Source organism: Nerophis ophidion, linkage group LG01 (assembly GCF_033978795.1).
Source record: "Nerophis ophidion isolate RoL-2023_Sa linkage group LG01, RoL_Noph_v1.0, whole genome shotgun sequence".
Taxonomy (NCBI): Eukaryota; Metazoa; Chordata; class Actinopteri; order Syngnathiformes; family Syngnathidae; genus Nerophis; species Nerophis ophidion.
The window spans coordinates 26,322,419-26,344,269 of record NC_084611.1 but is presented as its reverse complement, the minus strand read 5'-3'; the positions used below and the strand labels follow the sequence as shown (position 1 = coordinate 26,344,269).

Here is a 21,851-nt window from a genome sequence, read left to right as displayed (position 1 = left end):
TTTATCAATTTATATTGAAGACACTCCCGTGCGATTTATCCCAACAAATCCATTAAAAAAAGGCTAATATAGTTATTAATTTTTACGTTTTAATTAAATACAATCAATACATTATTTTGCTGGTTTATAATGATTATTAATTAATATCTAATTATATTCATTAAATGGTATTACTTAGATAATAATAATAATAATAACAAGACATATATAGTTATAAGGCGCCTGTCTAGGAACTCAAGGACGTTGTACAAAAACAAAACAATAAAATTAATTGGATATAATAGATAGATAAAATCCATCCATCCATCCATTTTGTACCGCTCATTCCCTTCGGGGTCGCAGGGTGCGCTGGAGCCTATTCCAGCTACAATCGGGCGCAAGGCGGTGTACACCCTGGACAAGTCGCCACCTCATCACACAGATAGATAACATTTACAATAAATAAGTAGTCAGGAATAGGTGTGTTTTGTAGAGGGAAATTGAGTCCAATTTGCGAAGGTCTGGTGGTAGTGAATTCCAAAGATGAGGGTCTAAGTGGCTGAAAGCTCGTAGCCCCTCATGGTGGACAGTCTATATAAGGGGACAGTGAGATGTACGGATGACGAGGATCTTAAGGAACGTGATGGCGTGGCGTGGAGATTCATAGACATGGGCAGCAGAGTTCTGGAGAAGATGAAGTTAGGAGACGAAACAAGGAGAAAGCGAACAAGGCTATGAACCAATAAGTGAGCAGCATATGGGGTAAAGGAGGGCGAAGGCGATTCATATTGCGTAGATTAAAGTAAGCAGACTAATGTAGTTTATATGGGCTGTCGAGGATGACACCCAGACTCTTAACTTGGGAAGAGGGTGAGATGGAGGAATTGCCGAGTGTGTTATGGATTGGAGGGAGTTGAGACGGGAACAGACACCAGGGGGGGGTATGTATAATAATTTATTATATATAGTCAATTTATATATATATATATATATATATATATAATAATTCAAAACAAAACTAATAAACTATAGAATGGTGTGTGACAAAATCCAAGAGCGTATGTGTGTGACTATGTGTGTATATTAGCTGTTTAGTGTTACCGTAAATGTTGAATGAGGAAGCAGACAAAACTAAAGAGGGCAACGCAGAAGGGATCCGACAGTCACGTGAGGTCCGTTTGGCAGAGAGAGGCGTCAGAGTCTGGGGGCGAGCAAGTTGTCGAGGAACGAGGGAGGCAGTCAGAGTCCAGAGGGAGATCCAGGGAAAAGTGAGACACACAGCTCACTTACAAGACGACCTAGGGTACTGCGGGGACGACACAAGAAAACACACGCTGAAAACAGGTGATCGCTTACTGTACGCCAACAGAAGATTATATTCCGGCCCAGCATGGCAGGTTGTGCCGGTTTATGAAGGCAGGTCGCTCATCACAGACAAGTACCCTGATTGTAGATTGTCTGCAGACGCGAGGAGGCCCGCCCACAGTGGAGAGAGAGCGCCTGTGGCCGTGGCCCGCGGTGCGCTCGTCAGAACACAAAGATGACCATGACAGGGTGATGGACAAGCTGTACAAGTACGATTTTGGTATTATTACTGTTGAGTTGGAGGAAATTGGATGACAACCACTACTGGAGTTCGTTGAGGAAGTTTGTAAGGGAGGAAGGAGGAAGAGAAGCAGTGGGTTTGTTCGATTGGGAGAGCTGCGTGTCATCTGCATAACAGTGAAAATGTGTTTTAAATTTACAAAAAATATTGCCAAGAGGTAAAATGTAGATGATGAAAAGCAGGGGACCCTGGACAGAGCCCTGGTGCACACCAGAGGAAACGGGAGATGGGGGGGATTTGGATGAATGGAGTTGAACAAACTAGAAATGTTCATAGGATATTCGGTTAGGATGGTAATTATTGGTTAATAAATTGACATGTGTATCAATATTTCAATGTATATTTAATATATATACTGTATTTCATATTGTATTTTATTAAAAATAATACATTAATTAATTAATACAAATTTGGCGTTCCTGCGAGTCAATATTATATTTTTTTCTTCTTACAGTCCAGTCAGGGGAGAATTCACGCTGTGCGGTTTCTCCTACGTCAGCTTTTGCTATTGCTACCGCAGCAGCAGGGCACAGCACACAGCCAGGTACACACTCACACACACTCACACACACAAACACAAACAGACAGAACAGTTTGATAATCCGCTTCTCTGTCATCAGTGTTCACCAACTCTGAAAGAACATGTGATAAAGAGTTCATCATTCGTCGGGCTGCGACCAACAGAGTTCTGAACGTCCTGCGACACTGGGTCTCCAAACACTCACAGGTGTGTGTGCTTGGGTTTGTTTTTCAGTTCAGTCCCGTTTCAGTTTATTTCGAACATGCATAAGATCCAATGTAATGCATCACGTTTCCAGTTGTTTCATTACAGCATGTCCGAAAAGGAGTAGGAAGGAGCTGAACTCATTTAATCCTACCCATTTTCGTACCATAGCTTTTTTATCCCATTTCCTTGTTCTCTGTAGCAGAACAGTGAATAAATAAATAATACATAAATAATATACCATAGTAAGTGAACAAATAATGAATACATAAATAATCATTATCTCAAAAGAAAAAAATTGGCTTCAAGATGTTCATTATAGTTCTTGTTCTGTGTACTTTGTGAACACTTGTAGTTTGAACAGTCTCTTAAACTGAATCATATTGGTGCTTTGTTCGATTTATTTGGTTAATCCATTCCATAATTTAATTCCACATACAGATATGCTAAAGGTTTTAAGTGTTGTATGAGAATACAAATGTTTTAAATTAAATTTTCCCCCAAGGTTACAGTTCTCCTCTTTTGTTGAAAAGAATTGCTGTACATTCTTGGTTAGCAGGTTATAGTTTGCTTTATACATCATTTTTGTCAAGAAGGGGGGGGGGTCGCATCTTGCTGCGGGGTCGTTCTCCCAGGAAGGCGGACGGACTACTCGGGACATAGCGTCAAGGTGAAAACATGATTTAATTTTAACACTAACAAAGTACAAACGAAAGGTGCGCACAAGGCGGAGACACAAACTTAGCATAGGGAAACAAAAACTAACTTAGACTATGGACATGAAACCAAAAAAACACTTTCTCTGACGTGAAACGAGCAGCATGGACTATGAGGTGAAACAAACTAGCATGAACAGAGCATGAAAAGAACAATGACACCAGGCTGACTGCCTGGCAACTACAAGCTTGATTAATAGTGACATGATTAACACAGGTGCGTGAGTCCTAAACAAATCAGGTGCGTGAGTCCAAATGAGTACAGGTGAAACTAATGAGTCGTCTTGGAAACTAAAACAAACCAGGGTGCACAAAAACAGGAACTAATGGAGTCAAAAACAAACAGAATATAGCTTAACAAAACATGATCACAAGACATGAGAATTTGAGCTGTTTGTAAATGCACCAAACCGTTGAATTTTAATAATTGTGATTTAATAAATAAAGGGTTTGCATGTTCTCTATATCCAACATTTTGTATTATTGTAATTGACTTTTTTGTAACAGCTTTAGTGAATGAAGTGCACATTTGTAGTTGTTTCCTCATATTTCTACACAATAACTCAGAGAGCAGTAAAGAATATAAAGTGATTTTTGGTCTAGAACAGGTTTTGCTTTATTCATTATTGATGTGTTTCTTGCTTCTTAGTGTTGTATATTCTTTACATGAGATTTCAAGTTCATTTTATTATCTATTATTACACTCAAAAATGTGTTTTCTTTTACCCTTTCAATATTTACTCTGTTTATTTGTATATGTGTTTGACTTTCCCTTCTACTGTTACCAAATGGCATTATTTTAGTTTTGCTGAGATTGAAAGAGTGTTTTTGTTAAACCATCTTATTAATTTGTTAATTTCTTCTTTTATTATTTGTATTATCTTCTGTGTGTTCTCTCCTGAACAAAACGCAGTTGTATCATCTGCAAATAATACTAATTTTAAGTCCTTTGTAACTTTACAAATGTTGTTTCTTTAGAGATTGAACAATGTTGGTCCAAGTATTGATCCCTGAGGTACACCACAAGATATTTTCAGCTCTGTAGAAGTGTGTTCACCTATCTTCACATATATCTTCCTGTTGGTTATGTAGTTTTAACACAGTTCAAGACCAATCCTCTGATTCCATACCTTTCTAATTTGTTTATTAAGATGCTATGATTAATTGTGTCAAATGCTTTTGTTAAATCCATTAACACTGCAGCAGCACATTTTTTTGCTATCTATTGCATATGTGATCTCTTCCGTTATTTCAATTAATGCCTGTGATGTTGAGATGTTGGCTCTGTATCTGTATTGGTTTTCTCTGCGTGTTACATTTTTGTTCATGAAATTTGTCCAATCTGTTGATAAACCGTTTTTCAATAATTTTAGAAAATTGTGGAAGTAGAGAAACAGGTCTGTAGTTTGTAAACTGGTGTTTGTCACCTCTCTTATAAATTGGTACAAATTGTACTATTTTCATTTAATCTGGGAATTTGCCTATTTGAAAAGATAGGTTGCTAATATATGTTAATGGTTCTGAAATATCTTCCATAACCTTCTTTATCGTTTCCATATCAATTTCGTTGCAATCAGTTGAGGTCTTGGATTTTCCGTTTTTCACAATATTGATTATTTCGTCTTTTATCATTCCTTTTTTTTGCATATCGGATAAAGAAAAAGGGTATTTAAAGCGGCTCCGTTTGTCTCTGCTGCCCTCACTCAAGTGCACACACACACTACTACTGTAGCATCATCCTGACTTGCAGAGTCAATTGGATCATGGGTTCTTCTAATGAATTGAATATCACGGCTCTTTAGTCTAACCACATTGACCTGCTTTGTCTTTTCCTCACCATAAAATAACGCTATGTTGGGGGCCAGCCATACGCCTCATATTTATGCCTCCTATCACCAACACACACATCTCATACAATAGGCCGAATCAGCTTGTTACAGATGAACTTTAGGAAGGAGTTATAAAAGGCAAGAAAAAGAAGAAGGAACTGATGATTAGAGAGGTTAGATCAACAACTTACCAGCAGTGACTGATAATCCGTCAATAGGGTAGGGCAAATGTTGTGAAAGAAAGTTGGGCGACCCAACTTACAAGCAGTAGAAGATGGATGGATGGATGGATGAATGGTAATAATATGGATACAGCACATAGAATACAAAGAAATTTAAAGAAAATTTGAAATAAATATTCCATCCATCCATTTCCTACCGCTTATTCCCTTTCAGGGTCGCGGGGGGCGCTGGCGCCTATCTCAGCTACAATTGGGCGGAAGGCGGGGTACACCCTGGACAAGTCGCCACCTCATCGCAGGACTAACACAGATAGACAGACAACATTCACACTCACATTCACACACTAGGGCCAATTTAGTGTTGCCAATCAACCTATCCCCAGGTGCATGTCTTTGGAAGTGGGAGGAAGCCGGAGTACCCGGAGGGAACCCACGCAGTCACGGGGAGAACATGCAAACCCCACACCGAAAGATCCCGAGCCTGGGATTGAACCCAAGACTGCAGGACCTTCGTATTGTGAGGCAGACGCACTAACCCCGTGAAGCCCAAATAAATATTGTTTTAAGAAATAAAAAAAGAAGAAGGGGAAAATATATAGTTCTGATTTATTATTTTTCAATGATTAAAAAAAAATGCAACGTGAACATAATAATGCAAAGTAAACGTGAATGCTGAATGGTTATAAAACCATAAAATGAATATAAAATAAATCTTGCGAAATTTTAAAAGTAATGCTAAATGAAAAATACAAAAATATAAAGTAATGCAAAAAAGGATATTCAAAAAGAGGAGGAAAGCGAATAATTTAATAGAACATATACAGTATATATATATATATATATATATATATATATATATATATATATATATGCATATATATGTGTGTGTGTGTGTGTGTGTGTGTGTGCAAAATGGATCCTGAACATTTTTGAATGGAATTCCAAATAATTATTCATCATAAATAAAAAATGAATAAATACATAAATGTTTGACAAATGAAGGAATAACCAATGTCAACTACATATCTCAATGTCAGTTTTCTTTTGTTTTTTTCTTTTGGAGAATAGCTTAGGAGAAAATTACCTTTTGGTTAACTTTTGCTTCTTTTAAAATGGCAAGATGACTCATAGAGGTTCTACTTCTTCTTCTTTGTGCAATCAGGACTTTGAAATGAATGGAGAACTAAAGATGTCAGTCATCTGTCTGCTGGAGGAAGTCCTACGAGATCCTGACCTTCTGCCTCAGGAGAGGAAAGCCACTGCCAACATACTCAGGTTCACACACACACACACACACGCACACACACATGCACATGCACACACACATGCACACGCACGCATGCACACACATACGCAAACACACACTGTACATTACATTTAGGTTATTAAGGCATTATTATCTTAGCAAACGCAACATCTGTGATATTCCTCTTGTTTTAAACCTTTCTGTATTTTTCTGTAACTCCTTAAACTTTGTAACCATTTAACCGAACCTTCATTCCATATTCCTAAATCCCTTAGTGTTCTTTCACAAGACGAGCAGGATGACGCCCAGATGAGGATAGAAGACATCTTACAGATGGTGAAAAAACACACAGTCAACCTTGAAATCAACACCTTTGTTTTATACGTTTACTCCTGCATTGTGCATCTGTTTGTGTGTTCATATGTGTGTTCAGGCAGACTGTCCAAAGGCGGAGTGTTTCGAGTCCCTTTCTGCGATGGAGCTGGCCGAACAGATCACTCTGCTGGATCACATCGTCTTCAGGAGCATTCCTTACGAGTAAGTCCTCAACTGTCATCAAGTCGTACAATATATAGTAGAAATGTATATACAGTATTTAACCCTAAGTTTGTGTTTCGTTTACCTTGCATGTTTGCAGTTGTAAAAACTATTGTAGACATATACTGTTTTTATTTTAAACACGCTGAAACTAATTCGGTGTTGTGTAGGTTTGCTTAGTAAATATTTCTTATTGTACCTTGTAACATCCAATATATTGCAACGTATCATTTAGGGGTGTAACTTGGCAGTGAAAGGATATATGGGTTTATTGTTCTTTCACCATAGAAGTGGGTCAAAATGTAGTTTTTAATGCAATACAGCAACCCCCTGCCAACCCGAACGGGACAAGCGGTAGGAATTGGATGGATGGATGGTCTTAAGTCTGCTGCTATAAAAATATTGGTTATTACTTCAGCCCTGCCTGACTCGCCGAGGAGATGCTGCTTGAATGCGGTGGTGACGCTTCAAAGGAGATAGCATGTTTGACGTGTTGGCAGAAGCGTACCCTACTGCTGCTGAAAAATGTCGGCAAATCTCCGTCCTCCATTGTTGTATCGCACTGCACAGCCAAAGTGTTCCCAAAGGGGAGATCTTAACGAGGCAGGAGGGTCTTCTAGCTCTGGCTTTTGCATGTTGTCCTAGCCCGGTCGCTGCTAGCCCCCCGTGTATTGTGCCTCGTCCTGCATTGTTTACTCAACCTGTGATGCGCTACCTAATATGTCCGTGTGGAAACTCGTTCGGTACACCTCCGAACCGAACCGAAAACCCCCGTACCGAAACGGTTCAATACAAATATATGTACCGTTACACACCTAGTATCAGTGGACTGGTAAGATAATGCTTTTTTTGCCCTAAAAGCGCATACAAATGACAAATAAAATGAAAACAGACAAAATCATGGTGAACATTATTGGTCTTCCGACTGATTCCCGCCATTTCAAGGTTTGTAAGCATCGCCGTGGTTGGCTGCAACCTATTATGCTGAGCCTGCATTTTCAACCCCACGAGGTCAATGTGTAATTACAATGTCTTGATCTGCCCTCACTTAGAGAGTTCCTGGGCCAAGGCTGGATGAAGTTTGATAAGACAGAAAGGACGCCATTCATCATGAAAACAAGTCAACACTTCAACGACGTGAGTGTTTTTCATAACACGGTCAGAAAAGTATTAAAAGGCCCCTCTATTGGTTACAACATTTGCACTTATTTAATAGTTCTGAAAATAAAAATGATGTCTACAGTTAAAATTCTATCCAAAATAGGCTGTAGGGATTTTAGGGCTTATTTTATTTAACATATTTCAGCCCATTTTGGAACGGCCATTTCAAGCCCCAAAACATCAGTCTGCTGACGTCTTCTACAGAAGACTGGAGGCAATTTCACATTGCATAGTATGTGTTTTGGTAGCATCTTCTTCCAGAACCACAATATTTTTGTGCAGAATTTGAAAGAATGACCTAATATGTCATTGTTGCAGGTTCTAGCAATACTACTAAAGAAGGCGTCAGCCTGCATACATTTCAAAATCATGGGAATTTGCGTAAAGTATGGACTTTTTTTTTGTCAAATGAACTTGCACAAAACAGGATGGACCAAGCGAGAGGAGAGTCATTTTCAGCAATCATTTTAATGATTTTAAATTTTAAGAGGAAGGGTTTTGGTCGGAGTTTGAATTGAAAAATATGTAAAAGACTGTAGCCAAATGCGATCCCTTAAATGAGGAGCACCATACGAGGAGGAAAAAATCAGACAAAACCTGCGCAAAAACAAGAAAAGGGGGGGGGGGGGGGGGGGACAACTAAGCAACTACTATTGTATTTTGTGTCCTTTTCTACTGAAGCTTTCCTCAATTTGCATAAGGAATCACAGGCTTAAGGTGTCTATGGAAGAGGAGATGGAAGAGTAGGGAAGTCTGGAATTGGTGACTCTTTTGGACATATTTTTTGGCCGTAATGTTAACCATAAAAGTTATGAAGTAATCATGGACCGGGGTGACATGGCATTTAGTGATCAAAAAAATTGATTTACATGCCTTTATCCACACTGTCTATGATGGGAAATAGGTCCAGTTCTGTGAATGACGTCACACCGGCTCCGTTTACACTGCACACCAAATCTGATTTTTTTTGCCAGTCTCAACACTCCGCAGTGCTTCAAATCTGATTTTATCGCATCAAATTTGTGCCACATCAGGAGGTAGTCTAATTCTGATTCGAATCAGATTTTTTCATATGTGACTGCAGTCTAAATAGAAATGCAACCTGAATGCAAAAATTTGCGTAATCTTTGGGCAAGCTAATTCATTCGTGTGCCCGGAAAAAGACGCGATTTGCCAGCGGAAGTGGATACATCCTCACAACATCCAGTTTTGGTGAGCAGCGGCTGTATTTTCAGTGCATCACTTGTCAACCCTTTGATTATTTGAGTGAAATTTCTGCTAAAATATGTATATTGTTTTGTTATGCAATGAGAGGTCCAATTGTGCCGTCTGCTGGTACCTAAAAGTCTATAAATAAGACCGCAAACCGGAAACTGTTAGACTTCCCGCACTCTGCTAATGGTAAGCCACGGTCTGATATTGCTCTGCAAATTATTATACATATTTTGCAGGCATTTCACTCAAATAATCAAAGTATTTCTTATACCCGTTACATATATACAGTATATATACATACATATATATGTCTTAATTGGATTATCCAGAGAATAGTGCTCGATACCGTGATATGTATGTGTGGGAAAAATCACAAGACTACCTAATCTCTACAGAACTGTCAGGAGATAAAATCTCCTGACGATTGAGGGAACCCCTCATGAAACAGATCTGTAGAGATGAAGTAGTCTTGTGATTTTCCCACACATACATACATACATATATATGTATATATTGTAATAATCCCAGGAATGTAGGCTCATACGACTTCTTTGTTTGTCTTGTCTTTATTGTGCAAGATGCAATTCAATCACACAACAGCTCCAATGTGTGTCTACCCTTTTTTCCCGGCAAAACTCGAACTCTCACTCCCTATCCGCAACGTCACTTCCATATCTCTCCCGGGAGTCCCAACCCCCAGCCAAAGTCATTGGCTAACACCCCATAGCCAGCCGCTACATCACCCCTTCCTTACAAAACGTCCTCGCCCTGGAGGACTGACCCGTAAGGCAACATTTGGTAACATCATAGCAGCATGTAAATCAGAGCAACTCATTAGTGCAAACAAAACAGTGTAGACAACGTAACCCTTACATCACACAAAAACTGTTTTCACAAACCTCCCCCTTCCCTTATTTTCCTTCAGTCTAAGGACACCACAAAATCTTGCATGCGGTCCGGAGGTCTCTTCTTCCGCCTTGGCCGCTCCCTTCCAGTCCCCAGGGGTGGGACAACTGGGTTGTCATCTGTCACATCTGGACGCTATGTGTCCTTTAATGTAACAATATGTTTCATGAACTGCTTCAATTTCTAGATGAGTAACCTAGTGGCGTCGCAGATTATGACCCACACAGATGTGGGCTCCAGGGCCAGCTCCATAGAGAAGTGGGTGGCCGTGGCCGACATCTGCCGCTGCCTCAACAACTACAACGGCGTCCTGGAGATCACGTCGGCGCTCAACCGTAGCGCCATCTATCGTTTGAAGAAGACCTGGGCCAAAGTCAGCAAGCAGGTAGCCGGACATCCATCTCCCCACCAGGTGTAAACAAACAAAACATTAACCTTTGCAGGGATTGTTGAAACAAGTTCATTTTGTTGTCGGGTACAAAGATGTGGACCCCCAGGGGGAAGAATGGATGTGATTAGAAAAGAGGCAGAAAGACAATAAGGTGCCATGTTTAAACGTTACCTTCTGGTCTAATTCTAATGAACACTAAGGGATCCACTTCTCACTCTCACACACACACACACACACACACACACACACACACACACACACACGCACGCACGCACGCACGCACACACACACACACACACACACACACACACACACACACACACACGCACACACAGACACACACACACACTCTTGTTTTTATTAACTTCTTGAGACCTCCGAAAGATGAGTTGGAATTTCAAAAGAAAAACGTCACAATTTCTCAAGAAAAACTCATAATTTTGGGCAGTATTATAATGAAAGTCGTAATTTTACTAAACGCAAGTCAAAACTTTACAAGAAAAACTGAAAAATTTGTGCAATAATAGGATAAAAGTTGGGATTTCAATCAATAACAGTCACAATTTTACAAGAACAGCTTAAAGTTTTGGCAATTTTATGACAAGAGTCGTAATTTTACTCGACATAAGTCACAATTTCATAAGAACACTTTAACATTTTGGCAGCATTCTAATAATCGGGATTTTACTTGGCAAAGTTTGTCACAATTTTACTCAAAACATTTCACTTTTTTACAAGAGCAACAAAACAAATGGCAAGATTGTGATAAAAGTCAGAATTTTATATGACAAATGTCACCATTTTTCATTAAAAATGAATAATGTTCCAAAAAAAAGTCTTAATTTTATGAGAAAATATTGCAATATTGCAAAAACAGAAAGAATATAAGAAATCGTTCCCAATTTTATAAGAAAAAAGTCGACTCATTGTGAGAAAAAGACTGCTTTTAGTTCATTTTTTTTGGAGGGTGGGGGATTATTTTGTTAGGAATTGTTTTTTAATCTTCAATATTTACTTTAAGTTATTACAGTATGTCTCCCTATATATATTTATTTATTTAAAAAAAAAAAAAAAAAATTGGGCCAAAGAGGGCGCATTTCAATTTCTTACACAAACTTGTTATCACATATGTTGGCCAGAGGGGGAGCACTTAAAATGTTTACACACACTTGTTTTTTCATATGTTGACCAGAGGGAGAGCACTTTTAAAAACGACTCAGTCATCTTGAAAAATTCTTCCTTTTTGGGACCATATTAATTTTAATTTAATAGATTTCACCACCAGTGGGTCCAAAATAGACATTCGCTATTAGATACAATGGTTTTCCGTATTGGGACCATGATTTATGTCCTAACTTGTTCACCGCTCCTCAAATGGAAGATACTAAGATACTTTTCCTTGTTGATGATAGCAATACAAGAACACACACCATACTTGCCAACCTTGAGAATTTCGATTTCGGTAGGTAGGGGGTCAGGGGTGGGAGGTATAGTCGGGGGTGGGACGGAGGCGTGGTTTGGGGGCGTGGTTGGGGCGGGGGGCGTGATTAAGAGAAGAGTATATTTACAGCCAATTCACCAACTCGGGTATTTCATATATATATGAATATATATAAATATATATATGAAATACTTAATTTTCAGTGAATTCTAGCTATATATGTTTATTTTATTATATATATAAATAAAATAAATAGTTGAATTTCAGACGTCACCTATCAAATACACAGTAATAAAAACACATTTGTTCTCTAACCGTACTGTGCTTGCTGGTTGCTAAAAAGACAACAACCACACTTACCTTTCACTATTTGAGTAACATCACTTCTGAATTTCCAGAAGATGGCGCCAGTATGTGCTTTGCCCTGCCGTCTCTCGCTGTCAGCTCTGTTCATTTATTTTCGTCTCTGTCAGCTCACTGCTTGTGTATGACCGCCAAACACTGTTTGCCCCTTTCCCACTGATATGATCAACTTCGACTGGTTTTTCGACGTCCCGGTCAGCTTTTTCACCTGGCCGGATTCCTGCCTTCCTTTCCCGCCTCGTGGCTCCTCTCCCCCGCCACCTGCGGGCTGTGTGTCGGGGCCCACCTGGATTAGCTGCGCCCTTGGACGTGCTGGCCCCCGCCAGGTTCGGGCTTGTGAACGCAAGATCTTTGACGAACAAAACGTTTATCCTGAAGGATTTCTTCACTTCCCGCGGACTTGACTTCCTCTGTGTGACGGAAACATGGCTGAGAGCCGGTTAGTCCGCCCCTCTTAATGAACTTCCGCCTCCGGAGTGTTCCTACTTTAATTCTCCGCGGTCGTCCGGTCGAAAAGGAGGAGGATTAGCAGTCGTTTTTAAAAATGACTTTAAATACTTCGACCTGTGCATGTTTGAGCTGGGGGGGGGGGGGGGCGTGGCCTCCAGCTCCAGCTGAATTTTGGGAGGAAATTTATTACGGGAGGTTTTCGGGAGAGGTGCTGAATTTCGGGAGTCTCCCGGAAAATCTGGGAGGGTTGGCAAGTATTACACACACACACACACTCACGCACGCGGACGCACGCACGCACACACACACACACACACGCATATTTGAAGCGGACAAAGCCCCCCGTGTCTATGAGTGCCGAGGCCGCAGTTTGTGAGATGGTTCTTTTTCAAAAATGTGTCCTTTTGCTGGTCTCAGGCAAAAGCGCTGATGGACAAACTGCAGAAGACAGTATCCTCAGAGGGAAGGTTCAAGAATCTGAGGGAGACCCTAAAAAAGTAAGACATCTTTTAGCTTCTTCACAGCGTGCAAAATGTCCTGGCGTACCCCTCACACTAGTCATCTGTGTCTACCTCAGCTGCAACCCCCCATGTGTCCCCTACCTGGGAATGTACCTGACGGATTTGGCCTTCATTGAGGAGGGAACGCCTAACTTCACAGAGGAGGGGCTGGTCAACTTCTCCAAAATGAGGATGGTAGTGTCCTGCGTGTGCATTTGTGTGTGTGTGTGCATGTGTGTGTTCTTTTAGGTAATCTGACACCTACCTTTGTTTAGATCTCACACATCATCAGAGAGATACGACAGTTCCAGCAGACCCCCTACAGGATAGAACATCAAGTAAAGGTATCATTAATATTGTAACCAGGGCATAGACTGAATGTGGATGTTCAGGGCCACAACCACTAGGGGGGGCACATGATCATGGTCTGGGCTTTTGTGAGGTCTCTTGTCTTAGTTAAAAAAAGACTAAGTCATAATCAAACAATTTTTCTGTCAAAGTAATAGGGTTGTTTGAATCAAATTAGGAATGTGTGTGTACCGACACTTGCTTCCAAACACGCAAAATGGTACATTCCTTCTGGAGCGCTTCACTCAACTTAGAATTCATAACATAATCAAAGCTTGCCTTTAAAGGCCTACTGAAACCCACTACTACCGACCACGCAGTCTGATAGTTTATATATCAATGATGAAATATTAACATTGCAACACATGCCAATACAGCCGGTTTAGTTTACTAAATTCCAATTTTAAATTTCCCGCGGAGTTTCTTGTTGAAAACATTGCGGAATGCTGACGTGTGCGCGAGACGTCACGGACTGTCAGGAAACATTAGCGCAGCACCATTTGCGGCTAAAATTTGTCTCTTTTCAACGCGCAATTAAACAGTATTTTGGACATCTGTGTTGCTGAATCTTTTGCAATTTGTTCAATTAACAATGGAGAAGTCAAAGTAGAAAGATGGAGTTGGGAAGCTTTAGCCTTTAGCCACACAAACTCAGGGTGATTCCTTGTTTAAAATTCCTGGAGGTGAAGCTTTACTATGGATCAGAGCGGTCAAGCGAACATGGTTCCCGACCGCTTGTCAACAGGCAGGTTTCGGTGAGAAAATTGTGTTAAAAAGTCGCCACTTACCGGAGATCTGTGGAGTTTGCGCCGTCCTTGTATCTGCCGTGACTTCCCTCAGACACTGGCCTCAAGACACCCATGGACACACCCGTCCGGCTATCAGGTACTATTTAATCTCACTAAAACACTAGCAACACAATAGAAAGATAAGGGATTTCCAAGAATTATCCTAATAAATGTGTCTAAAAACATCTGAATCCGTCCCAATGCAATCGCCTTTTTAAAAAAAAAACTTTATTTATTTATTTTTTCTAGTCCTTCGCTATCAATATCATCATCCACGAATCTTTCATCCTTGCTCAAATTAATGGGGGAAATTGTCGTTTTCTCGGTCCGAATAGGTCTTGCTGCTGGAGGCTCACATTATAAACAATGTGAGGACGTGAGGAGCCCTCACCCTTGTGACGTCATCGTCTGCGACTCCCGGCAAAGACAAGGCTTTTTTATCAGCACCAAAAGTTGCGATTTAATCGTCGATGTTCTCTACTAAATCCTTTCCACAAAAATATGGCAATATCGCGAAATGATCAAGTATGACACATAGAATGGAACTGCTATCCCCATTTGAATAAGAAAATCTCATTTCAGTAGGCCTTTAAGCATTCACACATAGTGCCAACATTTGGGAATCAAGACGAGGCGATAAAAGAAAGGTAAAACTATGATTTGTAGTAGCGTTGGACAAAGTTGTGTATATGTTTCATTTTTGCGCTCAGTAGCACAAACTGGTGTGCGTTCAAGGACCCTTGATTAAAATTCGAAATAAAGGCGTCACTATGTTTTATAGAAAGGGAAGGCTTTTACCCTAGATGCACTTATAATATTATATTATTGTTATCTACTGATGATAATCCTACACAAATCAGCAAACCTTACAGTGTGAAGTAACGGGAAACTTGACGGACTCATAATCATATAACCTGACAAGTTGTATGATTATTAAAAATTTCACATTCTGGCCACTTTATGTTAGTTTTTTTTTTTAAAGTATTGCCAACACCAAATAGTTTAAAGGTGTTTAAGAATAGTTTAAGGGGCCTTCAGTCCCCCTAAAGGGCCAAATTACCCCACTGGTTCAAACAATTGATGAAACATAAACATGTATACATACTGGGCATTCTGCTGATGGAGTGCGCCATGCACGGTTCTTTTGGGTTATCACACTGGTAAGACTGGCACGCGTACAACGAGCGATAAATGGATGTGCAAGAGGGAACTAGTTTACAATCCTGTCATTTTAGATATGGTAATATCTTATTACTACTGATCACCTACTCAGTGGCCTAGTGGTTAGAGTGTCCGCCCTGGGATCGGCAGGTTGGGAGTACAAACCTCGGCCGAGTCATACCAAAGACTACAAAGATGTGACCCATTAATTGCTTGGCACTCAGCATCAAGGGTTGGAATTGGGGGTTAAATCACCAAAAAATGATTCCCGGGTGCGGCACCGCTGCTGCCCACTGCCCCCCTCACCTCCCAGGGCGTGATTAAGGGTGATGGGTCAAATGCAGAGGACAAATTTCCCCACACCTCGTGTGTGTGTGTGACAATCATTCGTACTTTAACTTTAACTAAGCTTTAAAAAATCATTAAGGTTTTTACGTGTGTTTTAACAAATAGTTTTATCCAAATTAAGTCAATGATTATTTTTTTAGTGCAAGTAAACGTACTGAGTGTGTGTAAGTGGGGTGGTGACTTTAGGGTGGGGTTGTGTTGGGGTTCCTTCAGGAGTCTTGGAATAAAAAAAAAAGTAATCTTAAAAACTAAAATGGGGCCACAAACAAAATTTTTTTCAGGGCCACATTAATCCTGATTGTACTGTAACTGTTTTACTAATTGTATGTGCCCCAAATATGAGAAAATGCCATCATCTCCATCACTTCTTTGAGAAAAGAGGCGCTCAAATGGTAGCTTTGGAAGTTCTGTGTTTTCACAACGCCATGAAGGTAAAAATTTTTTTAAAAAAAACCTCTGCGTCCGACCCACTCCGAGCTAAATGATCTGACTCCATGCATGGGCCCACCACAAATCAGGCTTCACTGCACATCTTAAAATATTGAGCATGGAGCTCTACTAACAATCCAAGACCTCTGGAATTAATTTAAAATATTTGAGAATTTAGACAATATCTATTCATTAAATCCTCCATAATATTTGAACAACTCACGATTAGGAACGGTTACCTTTCACATTTGAACCGATACAAAACCAATCCTCGGTACATAGGAATTGATACCAGTAGTAAATGGTACTAAATTTTGGTACTTTTGTAAATGTTAATTGTACAATCATAAAATCAAATGTTTCAATGCAACGTTAAAAATGAGCTGATTACAATAATTGTGCTGTGCAGTTTTTCTATCTTGTTCTGTTATGACATTTCTGAGTCTCATTTGCCAGTAATATAACAATAGTAGACTTTGCGTGCAGTTGCACTTCCAAAACGTTAGATGGCAGTAACGTGTGCCTAGCTGCAAAGTAGCCTAGGCCATGAAGCTGAATGTGCCAGTTTAGTCTTACGTTGTGCCCTACAAAGTATTTATACTGTAAGTATTGTACTCATTACACACTTGTTTATTGATTGTAACTTAGTTGTATATTCAATACCAAATGTGTAGGTGTTAGAATTTCCATGTAAAACTGTGAATGCTAAGGAGAAGCATGTCAATGACATATGTAATGTAAATTAGCATCAAACTAATGCATTTTCAAAAGTAGGCATCAAAACTTTGAATGAACACATGTGGAGTTATGTACTTAACAAAAAAAGGTGAGTTAACTGAAAACATGTTTTATATTCCAGTTTCTTTAAAATAGCCACCCTTTGCTTTAATTACTGTTTTGCACACTTTTGGCATTCTCTCAATGAGCTTGAAGTCACCTGAAATGGTTTTCACTTCACAGGTGAGCTGGAAGCTCATTGAGAGAATGCAAAGCAGTAATCAGAGCAAATGGTGGCTATTTTGAGGAAACTATAATTTATAACATGTTTTCAGTTCTTTCACTTTTTTTTGTTAAGTACATAATGTTAAATAGTCATGAAAATAAAGAAAATGCATTGAATGAGAAGGTGTGTCCAAACTTTTGGCCTGTACTGTACGTTTGAGTGTTTTCTATCAGGCAAATTTGCTTTGTTGGCATTGAAAATTGCAACATTACTTAGAAGCAGTTTGTCTTGTCTTGAGTTTCCTCGCCAAGTGTTTGAGCCGGTGTAGGTCAGCAACCGGACGTGGCTTCACGTGCAACGAATGTATAGAACATATGCACCATTCGATTTGCTGTGAATCCACAACCGGTAGTGCTGATGAAATTCAGTTGGTGCCTAAAAACAGTACCAAATTGGTCCCCCATCCCTACCCACAACATACCGTAATAATCTTTGAAACTTTGAACCAGTGCAGCTATAAAGCACCAACATAGTTGCCTAATGCAGTGTTTTTAAACCACTGTGCAGTACAGTCTGGTGTGCTGTGGGAGATTATCTAATTTCACCTATTCGGGTTAAATATTATAGTCTGCAAAATATGTGTTGATGTTGAGTGTCGTTGCTGTCTAGAGCTCGGCAAAATAACCGTGTAATACTCTTCCATATCAGTAGTTAGCAGCCGGTAGCTAATTCCTTTGTAGATGTCGGAAACGGCGGGAGGCAGCGTTCAGGTAAAAAGGTGTCTAATGCTTTAACCAAAAAGAAAAAGCATTGAAGATTAGGGAAGGCTATGCAGAACAAAACTAAAACTGAACTGGCTACAAAGTAAACAAAAACAGAATGCTGGACGACAGCAAAGACTTAATGTGGAGCAAAGACGGCTCCACAGTAAGTCTGTACATCCCACCATGACATGACAATCAACAATGTCCCCACAAAGAAGGATAAGAACAACTGAAATATTCTTGATTGCTAAAACAAAGTAGATGCGGGAAATATCGCTCAAAGGAAGACATGAAACTGCTACAGGAAAATACCAAAAAAAGAGAAAAAGCCACCAAAATAGCGCAAGACAATAACTAAAACACTACACACAGGAAAACAGCAAAAAAGTCACGGCGTGATTTGACAGGTGGTGACAGTACACCTACTTTGAGACAAGAGCTATATTGATGCATTCTTTGTTATGGATTAAATTCATATCCAACAATTCATGGGTTTCCGATGACGTCACAACCGTCCCACAATTCCCTTGTCCGCCATCTTGTGTGTCAAAACAAACACTTGTAACCAAGGACGCCTCCATTGTTTGCTTCTTGTGCTGTCACTGTTAAGGTTTCAAACACTTCATTACTCCTGGTCAGTACAGTTTCCTTGCCAGCAGTTGCATAGTTAGAATCATATAGTTCGGAAAATACTTTTGGGTACTTTTTATCAAGTGCTTCTGGACGATAGTCTTTAGCATATCCTGGAATCAGAGAAAGTAAGACAGGCTTAATTTTTCGTTTGGATTTTAATTCTCTGTACAAGTCTGACAGTTCATCTTGTGTCCCCTTCTGTACCTCCGGTAGTTTCCTCTGTTTTAATGGTGCTGGTGTATCTCCGGATACGATTGTCTTGTCTAGCTTTCTCTTCATTGTCTTGGCGGATGTAAAGTTAATGTCCTGAATGGTCTTGTACCCAACTTTCTTGACTGCAGATGGAAGTAGCCAGTAAGATTTTTCCCGTGTGACTGTCGTGTTGTCCCGCATCTTGACGCTCGCTTCAATGGCCAACAGCAATGCAGAAACATGTGAACATATTTCACCAATGCCTGCCATACACGTACAGTGTCCTGATAAAACACGACCCGTCTTCTCTGATATGCCCCATTGCACCAAACACGGATCAGTTGATCTCTGAGAGTGACGAACACGAGCGATGAGCACACATTTATCTTCCATTGTAGCCAGTTTCATTTCCTGTACACATCCACACACAAAGTAATTGTACGCTTCGAGCGACTTGTAGCCCTTGAACTCATCCAGAGTGTAGGCATTAACATTGTTCACCAAATAGTTGACGATGTCGGGGTAAGTTATATCAGGATAACATTCCAAGTCCGTAGTCCATTTGTGCTTTCCCATCTCATACGGATCCTTATCGCCAATATTCTTCAATTTCTGTAGATACCTGGCTTTGCAAACCCCATGTAGCGTCTGCCTGTAGGGAACTTTTACGACTTCTTTCAAATTTCCCGAAGTGGACGTCATTGTTGCTGCAAAAGTGTGGAAAAATATTTAGAAAACTGCCGCAGACAAGTTTTGACACACAGGATGGTGGCTGCCACGAAGGATTATGGGTAATCGCCGCTAGCAGAAACCTATGTATTGCGACAATTACTTTTTACTGTTAACTAAGTTTAATTTTTTAATGATTTCTGCTGGTGAAGTGCTTTGGTATTTTTTCAACGCAAAAAATCTGCCTTGGCTCAATAAAGGTTGAAAAACAGTGGCCTAATGGTTCAACTGCAAGTCATTGGGCATTGGCGAACAGAATGTAAGTCTTCTCCCTGCCATAGGTGACCCAGTACCTTCTGGACAAGACTCTGATCATGGATGAAGACACGCTCTATGACCTCTCACTGAAGATTGAGCCTAGGCTTCCTGCCTGATTGATTGCTAGCATTATCTGCCACAACATGCGATCTCAATGAAGAAGGAAGCCCGTTTTAAAAGCAAGAGAAGGAACGGTCGACGAGAGTGCCTGAGGAAACGACGCTCCTTCACAAGTGCAAGAGGGAGTTTGTTTTCAACGGCGACCGTGGTGCCGCTCGTTGGACGGAGTGGATCTATAGACATGTAGCATATAGAGAGGGCGTGGCAGCGAGATATCTGAGCTGAAGTCTCTGTGTTGTCATCTGTGTTGCGCCTTTGTCCACCTTTGAGCCTCCCGAAAATGCTTTCTCCTGACTTTTGCATGATTTTAGCCTGGGTTGTGTGTGCGTCTCTAAATGGTCCTCAGCTTGACCTCTGACCCCTACCGCTTAGCAATATGCAGCCTCCGTGAGTGGCTTGGCTATGGCGACAGGCCTTAAATCTTTCAACGTTTCGATAAAAATGCAACATATATATTTTTTTTCTAAAAAGTCAAATATTTTGATAAAATGCCCGACATCTTATTGGTACGTGTTTTCAACTTATTCTTTGTCAAATGGGCACCTTAAAAAAAAAAAAGAATGGTAATTTAAAAACCCTTTCAGGTGCCTTCTGATCACAGGAATGCACTGATAAATATTATATATAGTACAGAGTCCTCACAGTTGTTCTCCCCAGCATGTTTGTGTGAGCCAACAGCACCCTTTAGTGGTCACATTTCGTAAATACAACTGTCTTCAAAGCTTCTGCAGATCCTGTGCGTTTGAAGTAATTTCTGTTCTGACTTGGACTGCCTGTTTTTGCACTCTCTGACATGTAGCTTTGCTTGATTGATACACATTGATTACTTTTGTATGCATATACGGTTCAACACAGGAAAATATTGTGTCCATCGCTTTCATGTATTGCAGGCCGGGCTCTTGTTTTGTGTGGCAATGAAAATCTGTTTCATTGTAAAGACAAAATGAAAAATAAGAGTTTGAATGTTTTTTTTTTTTTTCAAATGTAGCATTTGAATATTCCAACTTGATGAACATTGTTGTCTTGCATGCACACAACAGCTGCATGTTGTGCATGTCTGGCCAGCCCCTCTGCTTCTCTAAGATTATTATGGTCTGTCAGGAGGTGTTTGTTAGTCACCAGGTCAGCTGTCTGTGTCGTCTTCAAAAAATATTGCTTTTTTGTTTTTGTTTTTGTTTTTGTTTTTTATTTCAAACGCCAGTACATGCTGGCAAGGGACTAATGTATGCTGTGTTTTGTATCGTTAAAAATCATGTCTTTGTTTTTGTGTTTGTTACTACTGTATTTGTCTGCATTTTTCACTGACAGGGGAAAAAAATAAATCAACATGCCTTATGTGTTGGCGTTTTTTTCCAAACTGTGTTGTGGGTCAGACTTCAAGCCACGGTCGAGTCATACCAAAGACTATAAAAATGGGACCCATTACCTCTCTGCTTGGCACTCAGAATCAAGGGTTGGAATTGGGGGTTAAAACACCAAAATTATTCCCGAGCGCGGCCACCGGTGCTGCTCACTGCTCCCTTCACCTCCCAGGGGGTGGAACAAAGGGATGGGTCAAATGCAGAAAGCAATTTCACCGCACCTAGTCTCCCGTCCAAAGGCAAAACCCAGTAACTCAATGTTGGTCAAAACTGAGCTGATAATTTTGGAGTTCCTAGGTGATGTGCTTTACATTAGTGTATGCGATACTGTAATTTGTTCCGTAAGTAAGCTGTTACGCACATGGCAGGACCTAGCAACTACCACATAACCGCGTAGATACAACAGAAAAACCTAGTATCTCAAGGGACAAATCGGAGCTTCTTTGTCAGTCGCCTTATTGTCTTTAATGAGACATTTGCACGAATGGGGGCCGACGGTCAACCTGATTATGTGATATTATGGCACGAGGG

The 21,851-nt window shown here is 40.2% G+C and overlaps 1 protein-coding gene across 2 annotated transcripts in view; it reads left to right on the top strand.

Annotated features, from left to right (window-relative positions):
* The window catches only part of rasgrf2b (Ras protein-specific guanine nucleotide-releasing factor 2b), a 157,478-nt gene extending 136,192 nt beyond the window's left edge, over positions 1 to 21,286 (top strand). For both annotated transcript variants that reach the window (XM_061899807.1, XM_061899799.1), the window contains 11 exons: positions 2,040 to 2,129; positions 2,206 to 2,312; positions 6,199 to 6,311; positions 6,558 to 6,618; positions 6,716 to 6,819; positions 7,872 to 7,956; positions 10,289 to 10,486; positions 13,164 to 13,243; positions 13,324 to 13,441; positions 13,522 to 13,590; positions 19,863 to 21,286. In XM_061899807.1, coding sequence (XP_061755791.1) covers positions 2,040 to 2,129; positions 2,206 to 2,312; positions 6,199 to 6,311; positions 6,558 to 6,618; positions 6,716 to 6,819; positions 7,872 to 7,956; positions 10,289 to 10,486; positions 13,164 to 13,243; positions 13,324 to 13,441; positions 13,522 to 13,590; positions 19,863 to 19,955 — 1,118 coding nt within the window. In that variant the 3' untranslated portion in view covers positions 19,956 to 21,286. The remainder of the gene's footprint in view (positions 1 to 2,039; positions 2,130 to 2,205; positions 2,313 to 6,198; positions 6,312 to 6,557; positions 6,619 to 6,715; positions 6,820 to 7,871; positions 7,957 to 10,288; positions 10,487 to 13,163; positions 13,244 to 13,323; positions 13,442 to 13,521; positions 13,591 to 19,862) is intronic.
* Positions 21,287 to 21,851: the final 565 nt, after the last annotated feature.